At 32.8% G+C, this 22,041-nt stretch overlaps 1 protein-coding gene across 2 annotated transcripts; it reads left to right on the top strand.

Moving 5' to 3' along the window:
- Positions 1-8,419: 8,419 nt before the first annotated feature.
- Positions 8,420-14,146, top strand: LOC127098487 (uncharacterized). Of its 2 annotated transcripts, XM_051037096.1 has the most exons (5): positions 8,420-8,788; positions 9,559-10,324; positions 10,427-10,518; positions 13,182-13,229; positions 13,311-14,146. In XM_051037096.1, the coding sequence occupies exons 1-5, from the start codon at positions 8,600-8,602 to the stop codon at positions 13,737-13,739; spliced, it is 1,524 nt and encodes a 507-aa protein (XP_050893053.1). In that variant the 5' UTR covers positions 8,420-8,599; the 3' UTR covers positions 13,740-14,146. The 2 variants fall into 2 exon arrangements, with proteins under 2 accessions (XP_050893053.1, XP_050893052.1); XM_051037095.1 differs by having other exon boundaries at positions 8,421-8,788; positions 9,559-10,518.
- Positions 14,147-22,041: the final 7,895 nt, after the last annotated feature.

Below are 22,041 nucleotides of genomic sequence, written 5' to 3'. Positions count from 1 at the left end.
TGGATGGCATGAACGGGTTGTGAGGTTGGGTGTTTGGTTGTTGTGTGTATGTGGTAGATTGATGTTGTGAGGTTGGTTGTTGGGTTTGGGTGGGTTGATATTGGGTGGGGAATTGTTGTGGGGCGTACGATGACGATGCAAGTTGGCGTGGATCCATCAAATACCGCGACTCAGATACAAATTGTTGAGTTGTTACCGACCTAAACCATGCCATATATTGTTGAGTCGGTCTTGCACCATGGATGACTGGTTTGTTTAAGATGTGTTGTCGTCAATTCCTCTATTGACGACACATCTCTTTTGCAAAGTCTCTCCAGTCAGAATAATCCTATTGTGCATCAACCCTTTTTTGATGCCAATTCCCCAAACACATGGGAGATTATGGAATCTGTTGTAGCATGACGAACTGCAGTTTGACCCGGCCACTCTGGTGCATTTCCACCGTAGTGAATTGAATAATCGGTGTCTTCGCTGTCCAAACTACAACATCGTCATGGTTCACATCACGATCAAGACCCAGATATGGCCTCCAGATAAACTATAAAACAATACGAAACGATTAGATGAAAAATAATTTGATAAGTATTTTAAAATTAAAATATAGTTGTGTAGGAGTATTACATCGTCATGTCCAATGTGGTCCAATAGATTGCGATATACTACAATAGCGTATTTCAGACACCTATTGTAGTTCATCCCCCTTACTGACCACCTTAGATAAAAAAAGTGAAAAATATTATTTACTGTTAATTATAATATAAAATATAGTTAACTAAATGGTAAAGTGTTAGACTTACTTAGTTGCAAAGGGGAACACGAATGGACGCTCATTTATCGGGGCGAGCAACAACATTCTTGACCAACCCCAAGTTTGTAGCAAATACACACATGAAAAAAAGTACATGTATTCTTTTTTACAGTTTTACACATTACACTATATAGATGGGCCAACACATCTGAACCCCAAATGCATAATATTTACTGAATTACCTGTACTTTCTAGAAACAAAAAATTACCAAATAAAATCGTAATAATACCGAACTTTAATTATTTTCTCGTACTCGGTTGAATCTTCAGACAATACTATACTGGCATAATATTGTTTAAGGTATTTTAAATTTATACCTTTCCCTCTTGATTGACCGGATGTCTCTCCCTCAGTTTCGTCGTCTAACAAAGGGGCACCCAATAATTCATTGCAGATATAGAGTTGTCTTGGTTAACTCTACCATTCACGGTCTTTCCATCTATACGGAGACCCAACAACATGTACACGTCCTCAAGTGTGACGGTACACTCACCAATCGGAAGGTGAAATGTGTGGGTCTCGGGTCTCCACCGCTCCAACAATGCAAGAATAAACTTGTAGTCCACCGAGTACGAAACAATGTTGAGTAGATTTCCAAATCCACATCCTCTAATATATGGTTCTATTAAAGGATCGTGGGGTACATATTCATGTACACAACATCTAAAACGCTTCGGATCCTAATAACAAAAAAGTAAGAAATGCAATAAGAAGAAGAAATACATAATACAAACATAGATAACAAAGGTATACGACTTAAAAACAGAATAAGTAAAAAGAGAGTGATAACATACAAGTGTCGAGATATTCTCGAGTGTTCCTCTGTGTTCATCACCCATAGTCAACAAAGACATGATTTGATGTTCCAGAGCTTGAGTGTGGTAGAGAAATAATATGGCAAAGAAAGATTATATATGAGTAGTGTTGGAGATGATTTGATATTCTGATATGAAAGACTATTTATATATGAATGAGATAGTAGGTTTGCAACCTACTAAGCATGGATTGGTTGCATGCAATGACAAGTAGACTAGGTAGAGTTGTCTTAGGCAATGACAAGTAGACTAGGTAGAGTTGTCTTAGGCAATGACAAGTAATGACAAGTAAACTAGGTAGAGTTGTCTTAGGCGCATGCATGTGACTAATCACATGCAAGGAAGAGGTATCCTTCCTCTTGGCGCCTGCTTGTGATTCTTCACATGCAAGGAAGAGGCGCCCTTCCTCTTGGCGCCTTAGTGTAAGGGAATGGAAGGGGCGTCCTTCCTATTGGCACCTTGGTTGTTTGAATTGAAGGGGAACCCTTCCTCTTGGTGCCCAAGTTGCTTTATAGCGCCTAGGGAATGGGCGTCTGTTAGGAATATTAGGGCACAAAGATTCTTTGCTTTAGAGATTCACTAGGCGCATGTGTGTTCTTGTCATTCTTGTCACTACATGTGGATTCTTTTCACTGCATGCATGGTCAAGTCTGTACAGACGAACCAAGTTATCAATGCGTTCAATGTTTATGTTATTTAGGCCGTGCAGATGAACAACTTAGCAATGCATTCAATTTTAGTAAAGAAACTTATATTTTTAAAAAATATCTTCCGCACGACATTACATGATCAGTGCCCATGTCGAAGGTGAAATATTTGATCATCAGTTGTTCGGTTTTTGTTTTCAAAACACAAATGTAACTCGGTTTACAATAAATCGACGATCAAAATTTTCACATCTGAAACAAAGAATAGAAAAGAAATTGCAGTGCAGTAATGTGGGCTAAATCATCTATAAAAATCCGGTTTGGTTTGCAGAAAACCAGGTGAAATTTTATCAGAAGAAGATTCGAGATGATGACGATGTTCAACATATGTTTGTCAGTCACGAACAATCCAGTTACAATGATATAAAGTTGTATATATTACCACATCAACAACATGTGTCTCAGTTCATTGATCAGTCATAAATGTTTTGTGAGACTGATGACGAACAAGCTGAGGTGAATGTTCCAGATGACGAAGAAGAAGAAGCCGAGATCATGGTTGTCTCAATGGTGAATGTTGATGAGGAAGAGAAGCCAATACCAGCAAGTCATGTATACTGTCCACCCGAACACATGACAAGGTTGAATTTGGGTTTAATGAACCTTCATCAGATATATGCTACAATCCTTATGTGCAACTGCAAGGATCTTTGAAACAAGGAGACATATTTCGCACAAAAGAGGAATGTGTAAAAGCCATTAAGAAATTCCACATGCAACTATCAATTGATTTCAGAGTTGACAGAACTGACGCATGCCTTTTTAGGTTGTCAGCTTCGTACCGGGAGAGGAGCGAGTCTTGGGAGATTGGATCAATGGGTCCAGATCACATATGCATGCTGACAAACCCAATGCAGGATCATCATAAATTAAGCTCTCAGCTAATATGCGATGAAATATTGTCTGTCATTGGCGACAATTTGTCGTTAAAGGTGAGTACAATAATCTCGCATATTAGGGCAGAGTACGAGTACACTCCATCATATAGGAAGGCATGGATAACTAGGACAAATGTTGTTGAAAAAGTGTTTGGAAATTGGGAGGAGTCTTACAAACAACTTCCAAAATACCCGTTGCCTCTAAAACAATATGCTCCCGGGACTATTGTCAAGTTGGAAACATTGCTCGTGTATACACCAGACGGGACGTGTGCTATTAGAAATGAAATATTTCATCGTCTCTTCTGAGCGTATCAACCATGCATCATAAGTTTTTCTTTCTGTAAACCAATTATACAAATTGATGGTACATGGTTGTACGGGAAATACAAATGAACGTTACTGAAGGCAGTGACACAAGATGGGAACAACAACATTTTTCCAATCGCCTTTGCCTAGTTGAAGGGGAGACTGCTGAGGGATGAAGTTTTTTCCTAAGAAATCTCCGATTGCATATTGCACCTCAACCTAACTTATGTTTGATCTCCGACAGATACCCTTCAATCATCAGTGCATATAATAACATTGATAACGGCTGGCAAAATCCTCCTTTGACGCATGTGTGATGTATTAGACATATTGCTCAGAATTTCATGCGGGAAATCAAAGATAAGACGTCGCGGAAGAAGGTTGTCAATGTAGGTTACACATTATCAGAACCTTCTTTCAAACACTACCGCGAGGAAATAAGATTGTCAAACGAAGATGAAGTACGGTGGATCGATAGTATTCCATTGGAGAAGTGGACTAGGACATACGACAACAATCAATGTTGGGGTCACATGACAACAAATCTTGTGGAATCAATGAACTCTGTCTTCAAAAGCATCTGTAACCTACCTATAACCGCTTTGGTGCAGGCAACATATTTCAGGCTAGGGGCGCTGTTTGAAACCAAACGCTTAAAATGGAGTTCAGTGTTGCAATCTGGACAGTTGTTCAGTGATGCTTCAATGAAATTCATTAGACATGAAGCTGCCAAAGCAAACACACACGTGGTTACGATTTTTGACCGCACTTAAGATTGGTATAGTGTTGCCGAGTCCATGGATCACAATGAGGGCATGCCGATGGGATAATACAAAGTCGAACTAGATAGAGATTGGTGTGACTGTGGAAAGTTCCAAGCCTTTCGTACCCCCTGCTCCGGTGTAATTACAGCATGCTCAAAGGTTCGAAGAGATCCATCCTACTTGCTATATGAAGTTTACAAAGTCGCCGAACTTTCAAATGTTTATAAAATTAGTTTTTTCGTAGTGGCAAAAGAGGATTATTGGCCAGAATATCAAGGGGACATCGTCTGACACAACGAAGTTATGCGAAAGAAGAAAAAGGGTCGCCCAAACGGCACCCGGATTCGAACCGAAATGGATACGGAAAACAAAATGGTTAGACTATGTAGTTCATACCATCAACTAGGTCACAATCGTAATAACTGTCTTAGTGTTGGAACAAGCACAACCAGATAAATTCACATGTACCTCTATTGCAATATATGAAAAACTAAATTTATTTCATATTAAACGTCTGTGACAAAAGTACCATTACAGAAATAGTAACACAAATAATTATAACAACTACAATACAAGAACTATGTGATTGCAACCATCAAAACAATTTTGAACATGTAATTCATCATCCCACGAGCGTCTTGGTCGGTCTTAATATCCACCCATTCACGCACTTCTCCGTTTTGGTTGAACGTGGACATAAGCCATTGTATTCTTCTAATCCTTTCACCCTCTCCAATTTCTCCCTCTAACCAATTGTACAACGTCCGATTAAGACGTTCAAACGTATCTGTGTTCCAAAGTCGAATCTGTACCTGAGCCGCAAGGCGGAAAATATTACATCAGCATTTCGTTTCTGAATGTATGCAGACATTGTTAAAATAGAGAAACTTGAAGGTGATGGTGGTTGAACTAGAGAAAATATGGTATTAGAAGATGATTTTGTGTGAAAAATATTGCATCCAAGACGTGACATTTATACAGAGTGAACATAAAATGTATGCGCCAAAAGTGTTGGCGCCCACATGACATCACATGCATGCGCCATAGGGCTTGGCGCCCACACTACGAGTTGCACTAAGGCGCCAGGAGCATTGACGCCTCCTCATGAGGGCCAATGCATGCACCAATAGCATTGACGCTTCCTCATGAGGAGCCCAATGCATGCGTCAATGCTATTGACGCATCCTTTTCTTGCTTAGGGGGTGCGCCAATTTATCTGTCGCACCCTCTTTTAAAAGTGATTACTTTGGTATTTTTTTTTAATTATTGACTATTTTCGATTTTTTTTTGAAAAAACTGATTATTTAAAAAAAAATTCAATTAAACTATTTTTTAATTATATTATTCAACTAACTAATAACATTACTTTTACTTAAATTTCAATTATTCTTTGTATCAAAATTGTAGTGTTAATTTATATATATTTTTTAAACACGATTTTTTTTGTTAATATATAGTTAAAATATAAATGATTAAATCAAATATAATTTTTTATTACAATTTTTTAATAGTCTATTTCATTTATTTATTAATTTTATGCAATTTATATTTAAAATAGTCAAATAATACTACAAAACCTTAAAATAATTTATTTATATTGTAAACTATAATTAATATAAAAACATTGATATTAAAAAGTCAATTTTTTAAAATTATAATAATATATAAGAATTCTATAAAATTTATCTGATTACATCTAATTTTAATAATCTTAATTACTACTCATCTCCTATTTTGTTTTTCAATAGATCTGTAACACATAAATCTTTAGTGTGAGAATTTTACTGGTTATTATAGTTCTATATGATATATAAAAAAAAACTTAATAATTTGGCCGACATATTTTTTTGGATAGCGACTGTTTAAAATTCTATGAAAATAATTTATAAATTACGATCAATATTATTATTATTATTATTATTATTATTATTATTATTATTATTATAGCACTATGTGTCTGTCTGTCCGTTTTTGTAATAAACATACGTGAAAATATATACGATATTATTTTATGAGATTAATTGAAATACACTGACAGTGTAAAGATATTTTACACTACTAGTTAATTACAATCATTGATTTGTTAGAGAAGTTTGACTTTTATTATAATATCATTTAAAGTAACACAAACGGATGATTGTGATGTATTGACAGTGTAAATTTTTTTACACTGACAGTGTATAACAATTAATCTCTTATTTTATTTAATATTAATTTTAATTGGAAGTTATATAAGAAATTAATAGTAGGAATTTGTCTGAAAGATGATAATACTGGTTTCAATAGAAGTTATTAGATAAGTTATCTAAGGGTAAAATTGATAGAAAAATAGACTACACAAAAACTAAATTTTCCCTTTATATATTGTTATAGATTTTGATTGAAATTTATATAAGAAATTAATAATAGGAAGTTATGTGAAAGATGATAATAATGGTTTTTATAGAAGATATTAGAAGTTATTATGTAAGTTATCTAAGGGTAAAATAAGAAATTAATAATAGGAAGTTATGTGAAAGATGATAATAATGGTTTTTATAGAAGATATTAGAAGTTATTATGTAAGTTATCTAAGGATAAAATTGATAGAAAAATAGACTATATCAAAATCAAGTTTTTCCTTAATATATATTGATATAGATTACTATTATTATTGTTATTGATATAATAATAATAATAATAATAATAATAATAATTATTATTATTATTATTATTATGGATTAATTATTATGCATTGTCAGTGTAAAAAGATTTACACTATAGATTCATTAACTATAGATCCATTAACATAATCCATTTGTCTTTATAAATTTTTAAAATAAAAGTTAAATTTATTTTAATATCTAACTTATAAGATTATTTGGCGGTGTAAAATCATCTTATATTATCAGTGTATTTTAATTAAATCCTTATTATATTATTATTATTATTATATTATTATTATTATTATTACTATTATTATTATTAGTATTATATTATTATTATTATTATTATTATTATATTATTATTATTATTATTATATTATTATTATTATTATTATTATTATTATTATATTATTATTTATTATTATTATTATTATTATTATTATTTTATTATATTATTATATTATTATTATTATTATTATTATTAGTATTATTATTATTATTATTTTATTATATTATTATTATATTATTATATTATTATTATTCTTATTTATTATTATATTATTATATATTATTATATATATTTTATTATATTATTTTATTATTATTATATTATCTTATATTAGTATTATTATTATATTATATTATTATTATTATTATATTATTATTATTATTATTATTATATTATTATATTATATTATTATATTATTTTTTATTATTCTTATTATATTATTATTATTATTATTATTATATATATTATTTATTATATATTATTATTATTATTATATTATTATTATTAGTATTATTATTCTTATTATTATTATATTATTATTATTATTATTATATGATTATTATTATATTATTATTATTATTATTATTATTATATTATATTCTATATTATTATTATTATATTATTATTTATTATTATTATTATTATTATTATTTTATATTATATCTTATATTATTATATTAGTATTATTATTATTATTATTCTTATAGATTATTTTATTATTATTATATTATTATTATTATTTTAGTATATTATTATTATTATTATTATATTATATTATTATTATTATATTATTATTATTATATATTATTATTATTATTATATTATTATTATATTATTATTATTATATTATATTATTATATTATTATTTTATTATTATTATATTATTATTATATTATTATTATTATATTATTATTATTATATTATTATTATTATATTATTATTATTATTATTATTATTATATTATTATTATTATTATTATTATTATTATATTATTATTATTATTATTATTATTATTATTATTATTATTATTATTATTATTATTATTATTATATTATTATTTTATTATTATTATTTTATTATTATTATTTATTATTATATATTATTATTATTATTATTATTATATTATTATTATTATTATATTATTATTATTATTGTTGTTGTTGTTGTTGCATAAACTGTGGTGAGTGCTCAATAATAACGACGAAGGATCATATGAAAACGAGTTTATTTTATTTATCAATGAAGATGACACTTTACTGAATTAAATTAACCGCGGAGGAAAACGAATTGAAGGAAAACCAAAGTTTCTGCAAAATTCTAATAACAAAAACCCCTCATTTTCCTTCTCTTTTCTTTCACTCTCATTCGTAATTGTCGCGTCAAATGGGTGACACCAATACCGAAAGCAGCGATTTCACCTCCGAAGACGAAGGCACCGAAGATTACCGACGCGGCGGCTACCACGCCGTCCGAATCGGCGACTCTTTCAACTCCGGTCGATATGTCGTTCAGAGCAAGCTTGGCTGGGGCCATTTCTCTACTGTCTGGCTCGCTTGGGATACTCATCATTCTGTTCGTTCTTCTTACTCTCTCTCTTATAATCTTCGATTAGGATCATTTCATCTTTTCTCCCAAATTGTTTATATTTGTTTACTGTTTCATTTTCCGATTGAGGCTTTTAAGTTTTTTGTAAAACCTTTTTGCTTGAGTAATTGAGTTTAGTTACATGCTACGGATTGTAGGATTGAGCAGAGAGGACTTTGAATTTTAGAGATTCAGCAATCGTTTGGTGCTCTGGTTTATAATCTAGGAAGAAAATAATATTTTGAATTTTAGGGATTGAGTAATTAATTTATAATATAGGAAGAAAATTGCACTTTTAATATTAGGGTTTGAGCAATCATTTAGTCTATGTTTGGCGTCACGGTTGAAGCACTTAAAATTGATTCATGATGTGTCAAATTGATTTTGACATGTTTGGTTCTCTCGAGTAGAATTGATTATGTTTTCCGTAATTGATTCTACTTGAAGTTATGGTTTTGTAGCTTTTGAGTCTAATGTGATTTTTACACCGAAATTTACTATTCAACTCACTTTTACAAGAATTTATCTACATAAATCACTTTACCTTCAACTCACTTTTAACCGGAATCAATTTTATAGGATCAATTCATTTAGAATCAATTTTTTCACCGCATAACCAATCACACTCTTAGACAAAAATTGAACAATTTTTAGTTTTTTTTTTTTTTTGTCTTTGTTGTTGGTCATAGTGCAATGGTTTGACATGTTTTTTCACATTATTAGTTTGTTTTTGCTTTTTTGTGTGTGGAGATTTGCAGAGATATGTGGCTTTGAAAGTTCAAAAAAGTGCTCAGCATTACACCGAGGCAGCGCTAGATGAGATAACTATTTTGCAACAGATTGCAGAGGGAGACAAGGATGATAAAAAATGTGTGGTCAAGCTTTTGGACCATTTCAAGCATTTTGGTCCAAACGGGCAGCATGTTTGTATGGTTTTTGAGTACCTTGGGGATAACCTCTTAACTCTTATTAAGTATAGTGATTATCGTGGAATGCCTATCAACATGGTTAAAGAGATATGCTATCATATTTTGGTTGGATTGGATTACTTACATAAGCAGCTTTCTATCATACATACCGACTTAAAACCTGAAAATATCCTTCTTTTATCAATGATAGATCCGTCTAAGGATCCTAGAAAGTCCGGTGCTCCTCTTATTCTTCCTAATAGTAAAGACAAAATGCTAGAGTCAACGGTTTCAAGAGACACAAAAACATCAAATGGAGATTTGTTTAAGAATCATAAGAAAAATATTAAGAGAAAGGCTAAGCAAGCAGCTCATGGGTGTGCTGAGAAGGAAGCATCTGAAGGAGTTGATTGTAATCCTGAAACCTCTGGTGCTGTAGAATCATCTCCCAATGCAAGTTCTGCAAGAGAACAGACTTCTAGTTCCGCTGGCACTAGTAAGTTATCAGATGCTGATGAAGCGAAGTCAAAAGAGCAGGGCAACAGAAGAGGAAGCTGCACAGTGAGACAGAAACTGCTTGCCTCTGTTGACAACAAATGCAAGTTAGTTGACTTCGGTAATGCTTGTTGGACATATAAACAGTTTACAAATGATATTCAGACTAGGCAATATCGGTGCCCAGAGGTAATCCTTGGATCAAAATATTCTACATCTGCAGATCTTTGGTCGTTTGCTTGCATATGTTTTGAGCTTGCAACTGGAGATGTGTTATTTGATCCTCATAGTGGTGACAACTTCGATAGGGATGAGGTATGCATTTTTTGTGTTACATATTTATATGTTATATGCTTCTATCTCATCATATTCTAACTCTGCACAGTGAAAAATTTAGGTTTTATGGTCCTTGAGTTTGCAACAAGAAAAGGTTGGAAATTAATAAAATTTATCATATTTTCTTAGAACTTTTGTGTTGGAACTAACTCAACTTTACAAAACCATCTTGTAAGGTGAGGGATGCCCAAGCTTTATAAGCACTACACATGTCATATCTCTAGGCAATTTGAGGTTGAATCCACACCTTCACACCCAACACAATGAAGGTGTTAGAGGTTGCAATGAAGGCAACCTAAAAGCCGCAATTAGGCAGTTAGGGGTGAACCACAATAAAGGCGGAATTTGCAACATTTTTTCAGTAATATATTTGAGATTTCAATTCTTAGCTGTTATGATAATCAACTAACGTGGTTTCTTGAGTTGAGGTATCTTCCCTTTTCATCCTCACATAGGCTGAGATAGATCTACAAAAGTCTGACATTGATCGTGATTCAGATTTTGATATGGTTAAAAAGAGAAGGTATTCTAGTATGTACCCGGTACCCCAGCTTGTTCAGCCTCAAGTTGGTTGCTGGAGTTGATGAATTTTATGGCTGCTGTGTTTTATAAACTGTTCATATCATTGATTGAAATATGAAAGGATTATCTTTGTGAGAACTTTCCCGGTCCAAATTCTCGAAGGTTATAATAAAACAACACATACAATACTTAATGTAGATATGAATTCAAATTTTAATAAATCCTGTAATAAAAAGCTTTAGTATCATAAAACCCCCGATCAAACCACACATTGAAGTGAAAACCATGTTTTTAAAACTACCAATAATCAAAAAAATATAATTTTGATTATTTATCAAATGGGAACTGACTAAATATCATGGAATGCTAACCCTAGAGCTAGGGCCTGCATCAAAACCTTGAATGGAGCTCAATGAATGAAACATCTGTTACTTTCACTTTAATGTTACATCCCATGTCTTATTCATAATGTTAGTTTTTTCACGCTTTTTTGTTTATATGGAAAAGGCTGTTGTTGTGAAAGCCGATCTGTATGAGTCCTGGCTTCATAAATTGTAATAGCTACCGGTTACTATGGTTGTGTAGAATTTTGAAGCTTAAGCCGACTACCTCAAGAGTTAAACGTAAACGATGAGTATTGGAAGTTTCTAATTCAATTTGTATATTGAAAAATGTGCTTGGATTTTTAATGTATTTTGTAAGAAAAGAGGAAGAAAAAACCATAAGAGAGAATAGGCTGTCTTCTAAAACAGTGATAAAAGGGAAATTATTATTTTTGAATTTCACTTCAGAAAAGTTATCCAGTCTTGCTGAGCGCGACTGGTAAATTCTGTCAAAATGGAACTAGGGCAGTAAAATCATCATCTTGCAAACGCAGAATCCATGTGTTTCCAAGGGTTGGCACCACATCTCTAGCAACAATGACGAATGCAGGGAGTGTTTGGATGAATTGGTAATGAAACATAACTGTAGGTAGCAGAACAGGAGAGTAATCAATACAAATGCGTGCAATTAAAGATCTTTTATATATTATCCTTTTACAATGTCTTGAAGATCTTTTTCAGGATAAAAACCTACCTGATATTTATTTAATGGACAACCTTATTATGGCTAATGAAACAAATAGATAGAGAATTAATGGTGTAGTTGGAAACATGAAAAAAATCTCTATTTCTCAAGGTTTTAAACAAAACTAAAAAACTCTATTATGAGGTGTAAGCTTAATTATCGGTGGATAATGGAATGTAATTTAGATGTTAGGTCAAGATAAGAAGCACACAAGGTTAAGTACTTTCTTATTCTGCTTCAGTGGTAGTAAGATTTTCCTTTTAAATTATGGTGATGACCTGGTGATTGGTGAAAAACATGTTAATGTTCGCAATCTGAAAGTACTCTCAACATCCTTTTCCTTTATTGACAGTACTAGTATGTGTTCTATAAAAAAGTGGTACTGATACTAGAACGAGCATTAAGAAACTCGATTTCCATGAACTGAATTTAAAGGGGAATGGATAGTGACACAAAATGAATAGATGATGAATGATGCAGGTTTTAGGTTAGTTATGCATTTGCTGATTTCTGGCCTCCTTGGTTTGCTCTGATACTTGGAACAGTGTCACCAGAATTTCACAATGCACAATGGTGGATAATACTCCTACACTCACCAGAACTTTTTACTTGTAATTTCATAATAAAATTGTGAAATGATTTGGGTCAGGCTTGAGATCCAAGTGGTAAAAAGGCTGATTGATTTCCCCATTTCTTGCATTTTTAAGAGAAAGAAAGGGGAGGGGGGGAAAGCCTGCAATTTCATGTTTCAGAATAATCAGCTAAAACTAAACCAGCTTCCCCCTAGAATGACTTCCCACCATTCTCCTCAGGCAGATTGTGTTCCTGTTGGAGGAAACGGTTTGGTTTGTGTGCTCTCTAAAAATAAGACTATTTGATGTGCTTATGCATTCCAGTTTCAACGTAATAACTTGCTTTGCGGTGGAGTGACCAAGTTGTTTCTTTTGTTATGTTACAATCTTTAATACTGACATTTAAAAAAAATTGAATTTGTGCTTTGGTTCTGGTATTAACGCCTGATGTAATTGTGCTTTATCTTTAATTTATCTCAGGACCACTTAGCATTAATGATGGAACTTCTTGGAATGATGCCTCGTAAGGTAATCAATTTTTTCTACCTATTTCTTTGCATTTATGATCATTAGTTCACAGTTAACTTGAGTCTGGATAACAATTTTCAGATCGCACTAGGGGGGCGTTATTCCCGGGATTTCTTCAATAGATATGGTGATTTGAGACATATCCGTCGGTTACGATTCTGGCCTTTAACTAAAGTGCTCACGGAGAAGTATGATTTTAGTGAGAAAGATGCAAGTGACATGAGTGACTTTTTGGTTTCTATCCTTGACTTTGTTCCTGAGAAACGACCTACAGCTGGTCAATGCCTGCTACATCCATGGATGAATGCAGGTCCGCGTACTCTGGAACCATCAGTGGCTTCTTCTAATCACAACCCTGCTGCTGAAACTGCTACTTCTGACCAGAAGAATAAGGACAAAGATGAGAGGGAGGCCATGGAGGCTGGAATGGGAAATATTGCTATCAATTCAGATATTAAGCCACTCATGCATTCTCCATCAAATAAAGCCTCTCAAGGTAGCCGCAAGTAGTTCATCTTGAAACAGTTATTTCCTGTGTAATTGTATTTATTGTCTGCGCATGCCCAATGATGTCTGTGTGAATTGTTTTGGGGGCATGTTATCTGAACTGCTGGGTTGGACGGAGTTGCACTTGTTTGAAGCTAGCTGCCAGGCTAGGTGCTATGGCTAGTTCATTTAAGTCTGCCATACAACACCTCAAGGATACTCTGTGAGTTCTTACCATTATGACATATCATGTACCTTGTTTCTCATGTCAAAGATGATGATGGCCTTTGTTCCATGTTCCCATTGACTTGTTTGTTAACAGTTGCTCATTGTCATGACTCATGATGTATGTACTCTTGTGCGGAATGATATTCTTGATATATGAAAACATTGCTGACATGCGATGTCAGAGGCATTCTTCATTTCATCAACTCATTTTTCAATATTAGTGTTGTAGAAACAAGTTGAAAACACAAATATGAGAGATGCCATTCTTCATAACTTTTTTTTTAGGTCTTCTCTCTTTTAATTTGGGTCTTGGATTTTATTATAGCCAAGGTTGTTTTCTTTCTTCTTTTATATTGCAAATTTCTCTCCCTTTGGATAGTATTTTCCATACTGTTCTTGATGCTTAAAAATAATCCATGTTTTTAGAAGTGTTTATTTGGACCTCACAAATTGTGAGTGCATAGCCACATATACAAAATTTAGTTTTTTCTTCTTCTTCCGTACGTATACTTCTGAATTGATGTTGGGTTATAGAAAATAGCCTCCATGAAGTTTAACTAATTTATGTTGATGTTTGATTAAAGGCGGAAATAGACTCGCCTCTTTTCAGATAGATATAAAGGGAAATGATAACAAGTGCAAAGTGCTCTAGGGGCACTTTTAAGAGCCTAAGAAAACAAGTTTTTATAAAAATAAGTGTATTTAATATATTGAAAATTGAAATAATTAACTTTTTTTTTTTAAATATTTTTTATATTTAGAAACCTTAAAGAATATTTTGGGGGCAATCGTTAGTATGATATTTTACTAATCAAAGATTCCATTAAAATTCAATGCACTCATTAGCATGACCCATGACTAATTTTACTAATCAAAGATCCCATTGAAATTCAATTTTAATCATGTTCAGAAAAATCCTTCTAGATGCATGCATGTTTATAATCCTTCAATTTTTGACTTGATATCAATCTATGATATTAGATGATGTAAGAATAACAGGTCACATGCTTTTCATTCATACGTGCTTTGCACATACAATTAGAATCATGACTAATCAATTACAGTTATTGTTATTATAGGAATATGCACATAATAGTTTAATACGTTTTGATAGTCGAAATTTAAGGTTGATGAATGTTGAGATCATCATAAAAGTCATCAAAGAGTTGCATCGGAAGTTTTGGTAAATATGTGTGTTGATTTTTGAACTGAGTTACCAAATAAATAAACTGCACTCACATTAGAGTAGCTGTTATGATTGGGAAATGTAATTCTAAGAGTAACTTTTTTGATCCAACAAAATTTAGATATTACATGTAAGATACTAATTTGCAGATAGAAGAGGGATATAAGTGAAGGTCAAAATTAATAGTGTTATGAATATATTGGATGATACGTTTCAGAAGTGACATATATTGCATTTTAGCATTTTAGAGTCATATATAATAAATAGGCATACTTATGAACCGCATAAGAGATATCAATATCTTGTAAAAACTTCAATATTTTGTTGGATGATAAGGATTTTCAAAAGAACCACTAAGTTTTGCCTTGCTGTCCACTGGTGTAAGTGATGATTTGCAAGAGGACATACATGCCTGTTCTATAATTTCCTCTTCATATTTTTAATTTTCTTTTGAGACAAAAAAGACAACTTGCATGTTTAAAATTCTTTGTAGTGCATGTTGATGCCAATAATCCAAAAAGAGTGAATTCTTGGTATTAGTTTATAAGAAACTTTTCATTTTTTTAGTGACACTTAAAAAATTAAATTTATTTAAAATTAAAAAAATATCAATATTGTCTTTGTTCATATATTTGTTTTTCAAAATCTTTTTCTATCTTCCATTCTAACATCTTTCACCTCTTTTCAATCAATATATATATATATATATATATATATATATATATATATATATATATATATATATATATATATATATATATATATGTATATAATTACTATTTTGCTCTTGGATCTGATTTTAAATGACGTATTACGATCTTAGTTTTATGATTTTTCACCAACGAATCATATTTAAGATCTCATGCTTGCCTACTTTTGATTATAGTATTGTCAGAAATTAAAGTTTCCAACATATCTATAAAGGACATTTAAAAAAACAAAACAATAAAGTACATTAATTTCCACACAAGGAATAATCTCTATCAATGCAAAAATTTGTTGGCAAAATCCAAACAGACAAATATAGACAAAGACAATGACAGTGATATTTTTTTTTTCGTTTTTATTTCTTTTGGTTAAATGCCATTATCATGAAACCTGTTTGTGGTAATCAGATCCCAACAGTTCTACACCACACATTATTGCCAAACTAGAAAATTGGAGGAATTGAATTGAGAAAAGTATATTCATAAGCTCCTGAGCTTTTCATTTCTTAGTTCATTGGTAAGAACCATGATAGTCCAAAAGCATATTGAACAATATATACCATTTTCAACTTTGGGACCACCTATTTTTTAAGAATATCTCAGGTATCTTTATCTTTATAACATTCAAATATGCAGAAACATATCAATTCAATTACTTTCTCTTTGACAAAAAGTTAATTCTTTTCCAAATAAATAAATAAATAAATAAATGCCACACTACAATAAGGTATGTGTATGCCACCAACTAACAATACTCAACCACAATTATTTTCATAGATGAGAAGATAAACTAGCCTTCTATTATTTACTTGAAGATATTGTGTTAATTAGTAGCTGAGTTGGTGAGCTAAGAGAAATAAAAAAAGTTTTAAGTATGATATCCAAAATTTAAAAATCTGAAAACTAACATTGCCATTACCTTTCCAATCGTTGTTGATTATAAAAAATACCTAGAGATTTAGATGTTCAATGTTGTTCAAGAGACATTAATTAACCTCTGAGAACCTTTGATTTTTTTAAGAACAAATTTTATTGTAACGCAACCAAATTTTTGTTGAAATATTAAACTTGATTTGGGCCTAATTTTATTATTTGATTTTGGACTTAGTTATTTGGGCTTAGTTTATATTGGATAATGTTTCTAGAAAAGTCGTGTAGTATTTAGAGTATCTAAATATTTCTTAAGATTGTAATATTTTCTAGAATACTCTTTGAATATCTAGAGTTGAGAACTCTCTAGAATTAGTGTGTCTAGAGTTCTCCTTAGAGTACTATAAATAGAGATGTAATCCAACACTTTTGAATCAAACAAAAATATAAAGTTTTCTCTTCCATAAATAATTCTCCTACCTACCAAACTTTTATTCAAGCCTCAAATATTCCCACACTTTTCCTAAACACAAAAGGGTCTATTTCCAACAAAGTGGCATCAGAGCTTCAAGGTCCTAAAAATGGCGAATGGAGGTTTCCCTTTTCAAATGCCGATGCTCACAAAGAACAACTATGACAATTGGAGTATCAAGATGAAGGCGCTACTAGGAGCTCAAGATATGTGGGATATCGTTGAGAAAGGCTTCAATGAGCAAGATGAAGCCTCGCTAAGCCAAGGTGTAAAGGAAACATTGAGGGAGTCAAGAAAGAGAGACAAGAAAGCTCTCTTCCTCATTTATCAATCGGTGGATGAAGATACATTTGAGAAGATCTCCAACGCAACGACGGCCAAAGAAGCATGGGACAAACTTCAAACTTGCAACAAAGGAGTGGAACAGGTGAAAAAGATCCGTCTTCAAACTCTTAGAGGTGATTTTGAACGTTTATTTATGGAAGAGTCCGAGTCAATTTCTGATTATTTTTCTCGAGTATTGGCCGTAGTCAATCAACTTAAAAGAAATGGTGAAGATGTTGATGAGGTAAAAGTCATGGAGAAAATACTTCGCACTTTAAATCCAAGTTTTGACTTCATTGTTACCAACATTGAAGAAAACAAGGATTTAAAGACCATGACTATTGAGCAACTCATGGGTTCCTTACAAGCATACGAAGAAAAACAAAAGAGAAAAATTAAACAAAAGGAGGTTATGGAGCAACTACTACAACTCAACATAAAGGAAGCAAATTATGTGAATCACAAGAGCCAAAGAGGACGAGATCGTGGCCAAGATCGTGGGCGTGGACGAGGACATGGAGGAGAAGGAAGAGGTAGTTACAACAACTACTCTAACAATGGAGAAAGAAGTTGGAATCCACAAGTAACAAGAGGTCGTGGAAGAGGAAATTCATGGTCGAGGTGTGACAAATCACAAATCAAGTGCTTCAACTGCAACAAGATTGGTCATTATGCATCTGAGTGTAGAATCTCGAAGAAAGTTGTGGAGAAAGCTAACTTTGTAGAAGAAAAAGGCAGAGAAGAAGAAACTTTGTTGCTCGCGTGCCAAAACCAAGTTGAAGAAAAAAGAAACAAATGGTACCTCGACACCGGCGCAAGCAATCACATGTGTGGCGATCGAAGCATGTTTGTAGAGATCAATGAAGCGACAACTGGCAATGTCTCATTTGGAGATGACTCAAAGATACCGGTCAAAGGCAAAGGTAAAATTCTTATACGCTTAAAGAATGAGAGTCATCAATTCATATCTAATGTCTATTATGTTCCTAACATGAAGAATAATATTTTGAGCTTGGGACAATTATTAGAGAAAGGCTATGACATCCACTTGAAAGAACATAGTCTTTTCTTAAGAGATTGTAGACATAACTTGATTGCTAAGGTGCCTATGTCAAATAATAGAATGTTCCTCTTGAACATTCAAAATGATGTTGCAAAGTGTCTCAAGACTTGCTATACCGACTCTTCGTGGCTATGGCATCTACGATTCGGACATCTCAACTTCGATAGTCTAAAATGTTTGTCAAAGAAGGAAATGGTGAAAGGCTTGCCTAGTATAAACCATCCAGACCAACTATGTGAAGGATGTCTAGTTGGGAAGCAATTCCGGAAAAGCTTTCCAAAGGAATCAACGTCAAGAGCGACAAAACCACTAGAGCTCATACACACTGATGTCTGTGGACCAATCAATCCAAACTCTTTTGGTAAGAGTAAATACTTTCTCCTCTTTATTGATGATTATTCTAGAAAAACATGGGTTTATTTCTTGAAGGAGAAGTCAGAAGTGTTTGAAAACTTCAAGAAGTTCAAAGCCCTTGTGGAGAAAGAAAGTGGTCTTTCCATTAAGGCCATGAGATCTAACCGAGGAGGAGAGTTCATTTCAAATGAGTTCCAAAAATATTGTGAAGACCATGGAATCCGCCGCCCACTAACAGTGCCACGATCACCACAACAAAATGGAGTAGCAGAGAGAAAGAATCAGACCATACTTAACATGGTGCGAAGCATGCTTAAGAGCAAGAAGATGCCAAGAGAGTTTTGGGCCGAAGCAGTGGCATGTGCAGTTTATCTGACAAATCGTTCCCCAACAAGAAGCGTGCATGAGAAGACACCACAAGAAGCATGGAGTGGAAGGAAGCCTGGGATCTCTCACCTCAAAGTCTTTGGAAGCATTGCCTATACTCACGTTCCTGATGAAAGGAGAACAAAGCTCGATGATAAAAGTGAGAAGTATGTATTCGTCGGTTACGACTCAAGCTCCAAAGGGTACAAGCTCTATAATCCAAATAGTGGAAAGATCGTCATAAGTCGTGACGTGGAGTTCGAAGAAGAAGATTGTTGGGATTGGAGTCTTCAAGAAGACAGGTACGATTTTCTTCCTTACTTTGAAGAAGAAGACGAAATGGAACAACCAATGATAGAAGAAAATATTACACCACCGGTCTCACCGACACCAAGGTTGGATGAAACAAGCTCAAGTGAGAGGACACCACGACTAAGGAGTATTGAAGAGCTTTATGAGGTAACCGAAAACATAAATGACATTAACCTTTTTTACCTTTTGGGTAATTGCGAGCCTTTAAGCTATCAAGAAGCAGTTGAAAACGTAAAGTGGAGAGACGCCATGGAAGAAGAAATCAAGTCAATCACGAAGAATGATACATGGGAACTTACTACACTTCCACAAGGACACAAAGCAATCGGAGTAAGATGGGTGTACAAGGCGAAGAAGAATGCAAAAGGAGACGTGGAGAGATACAAAGCAAGATTGGTGGCGAAAGGATATAGTCAAAGACAAGGAATTGACTATGATGAGGTATTTTCCCCTGTTGCTAGTCTTGAAACTATTAGACTGATAATTTCTTTGGCAGCCCAAAATGAATGGAAGATCTATCAAATGGATGTGAAGTCGGCCTTCTTGAATGGTTTTCTCGAAGAAGAAGTTTATATCGAGCAACCACAAGGCTATGAAGTAAAAGGGCAAGAAGAAAAAGTCTTGAAGTTGAAGAAGGCATTGTACGGACTCAAGCAAGCACCGAGAGCTTGGAATGTTCGAATCGACAAGTACTTTCAAGACAAGAACTTCATCAAGTGTCCATATGAGCATGCACTCTATATTAAAGCGCAAAGTGGAGATATTTTGGTTGTGTGCTTATATGTTGATGACTTGATCTTCACAGGGAACAATTTAAGCATGTTCGAAGAGTTCAAGAAAGACATGTCAAATGAATTTGAGATGACAGATATGGGGCTCATGGCATATTATCTCGGCATCGAAGTAAAGCAAGAAGACAAAGGAATTTTTATCACCCAAGAAGGTTATGCCAAAGAAGTCCTTAAGAAGTTCAAGATGGATGATGCCAATCCAGTTGGCACCCCGATGGAATGTGGAAACAAATTGAGTAAGCATGAAAATGGAGAGTTTGTTGATCCAACTCTTTACAAAAGTTTGGTTGGAAGTCTGCGTTACTTGACAAGTACAAGGCCAGATATTCTCTATGCTGTAGGAGTCGTAAGTCGCTACATGGAAGCTCCAACAACAACTCACTTCAAGGCGGCAAAAAGAATCCTTCGATACATTAAAGGTACAACAAACTTTGGCTTGCACTATTACTCTTCTAATAATTATGAGATTATTGGCTATAGTGATAGTGATTGGAGTGGAGACTTGGATGATAGAAAAAGTACTACTGGTTTTGTGTTCTTCATGGGAGATACTGCTTTCACTTGGATGTCAAAGAAGCAACCTATCGTCACACTATCAACTTGTGAAGCTGAGTATGTTGCTGCCACATCATGTGTTTGTCATGCAGTTTGGCTAAGGAATTTGTTGAAAGAATTAAAAATGCCACAAGAAGATCCTGTCGAAATATGTTTTGACAATAAATCAGCACTTGCTTTGGCAAAGAATCCTGTATTTCATGAAAGAAGTAAGCACATCGACACTCGTTACCACTTCATAAGAGAATGCATCGAGAAGAAAAAGGTGAAGTTGAAGTATGTGATGTCTAGAGATCAAGCTGTCGACATTTTCACCAAGCCACTCAAATTGGAAACTTTCGTGAAGCTAAGGAATATGCTTGGAGTCACAAATCAAGTTTAAGGGGGGATGTTGAAATATTAAACTTGATTTGGGCCTAATTTTATTATTTGATTTTGGACTTAGTTATTTGGGCTTAGTTTATATTGGATAATGTTTCTAGAAAAGTCTTGTAGTATTTAGAGTATCTAGATATTTCTTAAGATTGTAATATTTTCTAGAATACTCTTTGAATATCTAGAGTTGAGAACTCTCTAGAATTAGTGTGTCTAGAGTTCTCCTTAGAGTACTATAAATAGAGATGTAATCCAACACTTTTGAATCAAGTAAAAATATAAAGTTTTCTCTTCCATAAATAATTCTCCTACCTACCAAACTTTTATTCAAGCCTCAAATATTCCCACACTTTTCCTAAACACAAAAGGGTCTATTTCCAACAATTTTAACGTATACAAATAACACAAAGTTTGATTGCAATTAATTAAAGCACATGCACAATACAAATATTGGATATATATATATATATATATATATATATATATATATATATATATATATAAATATATATATATATATATATATATATATATATATATATATATATATATATATATATATATATATATATTATATATATATATATATATATATATATATATATATAATATATATATATATATATATATATATATATATATATATATAATGTAATAATATAGGATAAGATACGTAGATAAAAAATAAAATTTGATATCTAGTTAAATTAACCAAAACCAAAT

This window comes from Lathyrus oleraceus, chromosome 6 (assembly GCF_024323335.1).
Source record: "Lathyrus oleraceus cultivar Zhongwan6 chromosome 6, CAAS_Psat_ZW6_1.0, whole genome shotgun sequence".
Taxonomy (NCBI): Eukaryota; Viridiplantae; Streptophyta; class Magnoliopsida; order Fabales; family Fabaceae; genus Lathyrus; species Lathyrus oleraceus.
The sequence above is the reverse complement of the archived record's forward strand: the minus strand, read 5'-3'. Positions and strand labels throughout refer to the sequence as shown.

Excerpts from the sequence above, each read along its gene's own strand:
- LOC127098487 (XM_051037095.1), top strand. The coding sequence starts at position 8,600 with ATGGGTGACACCAATACCGAAAGCAGCGATTTCACCTCCGAAGACGAA. Across the intron at positions 8,789-9,558 it reads CTTGGGATACTCATCATTCT|AGATATGTGGCTTTGAAAGT; the intron begins GTTCGTTCTTCT and ends GGAGATTTGCAG. Across the intron at positions 13,230-13,310 it reads TTGGAATGATGCCTCGTAAG|ATCGCACTAGGGGGGCGTTA; the intron begins GTAATCAATTTT and ends AACAATTTTCAG.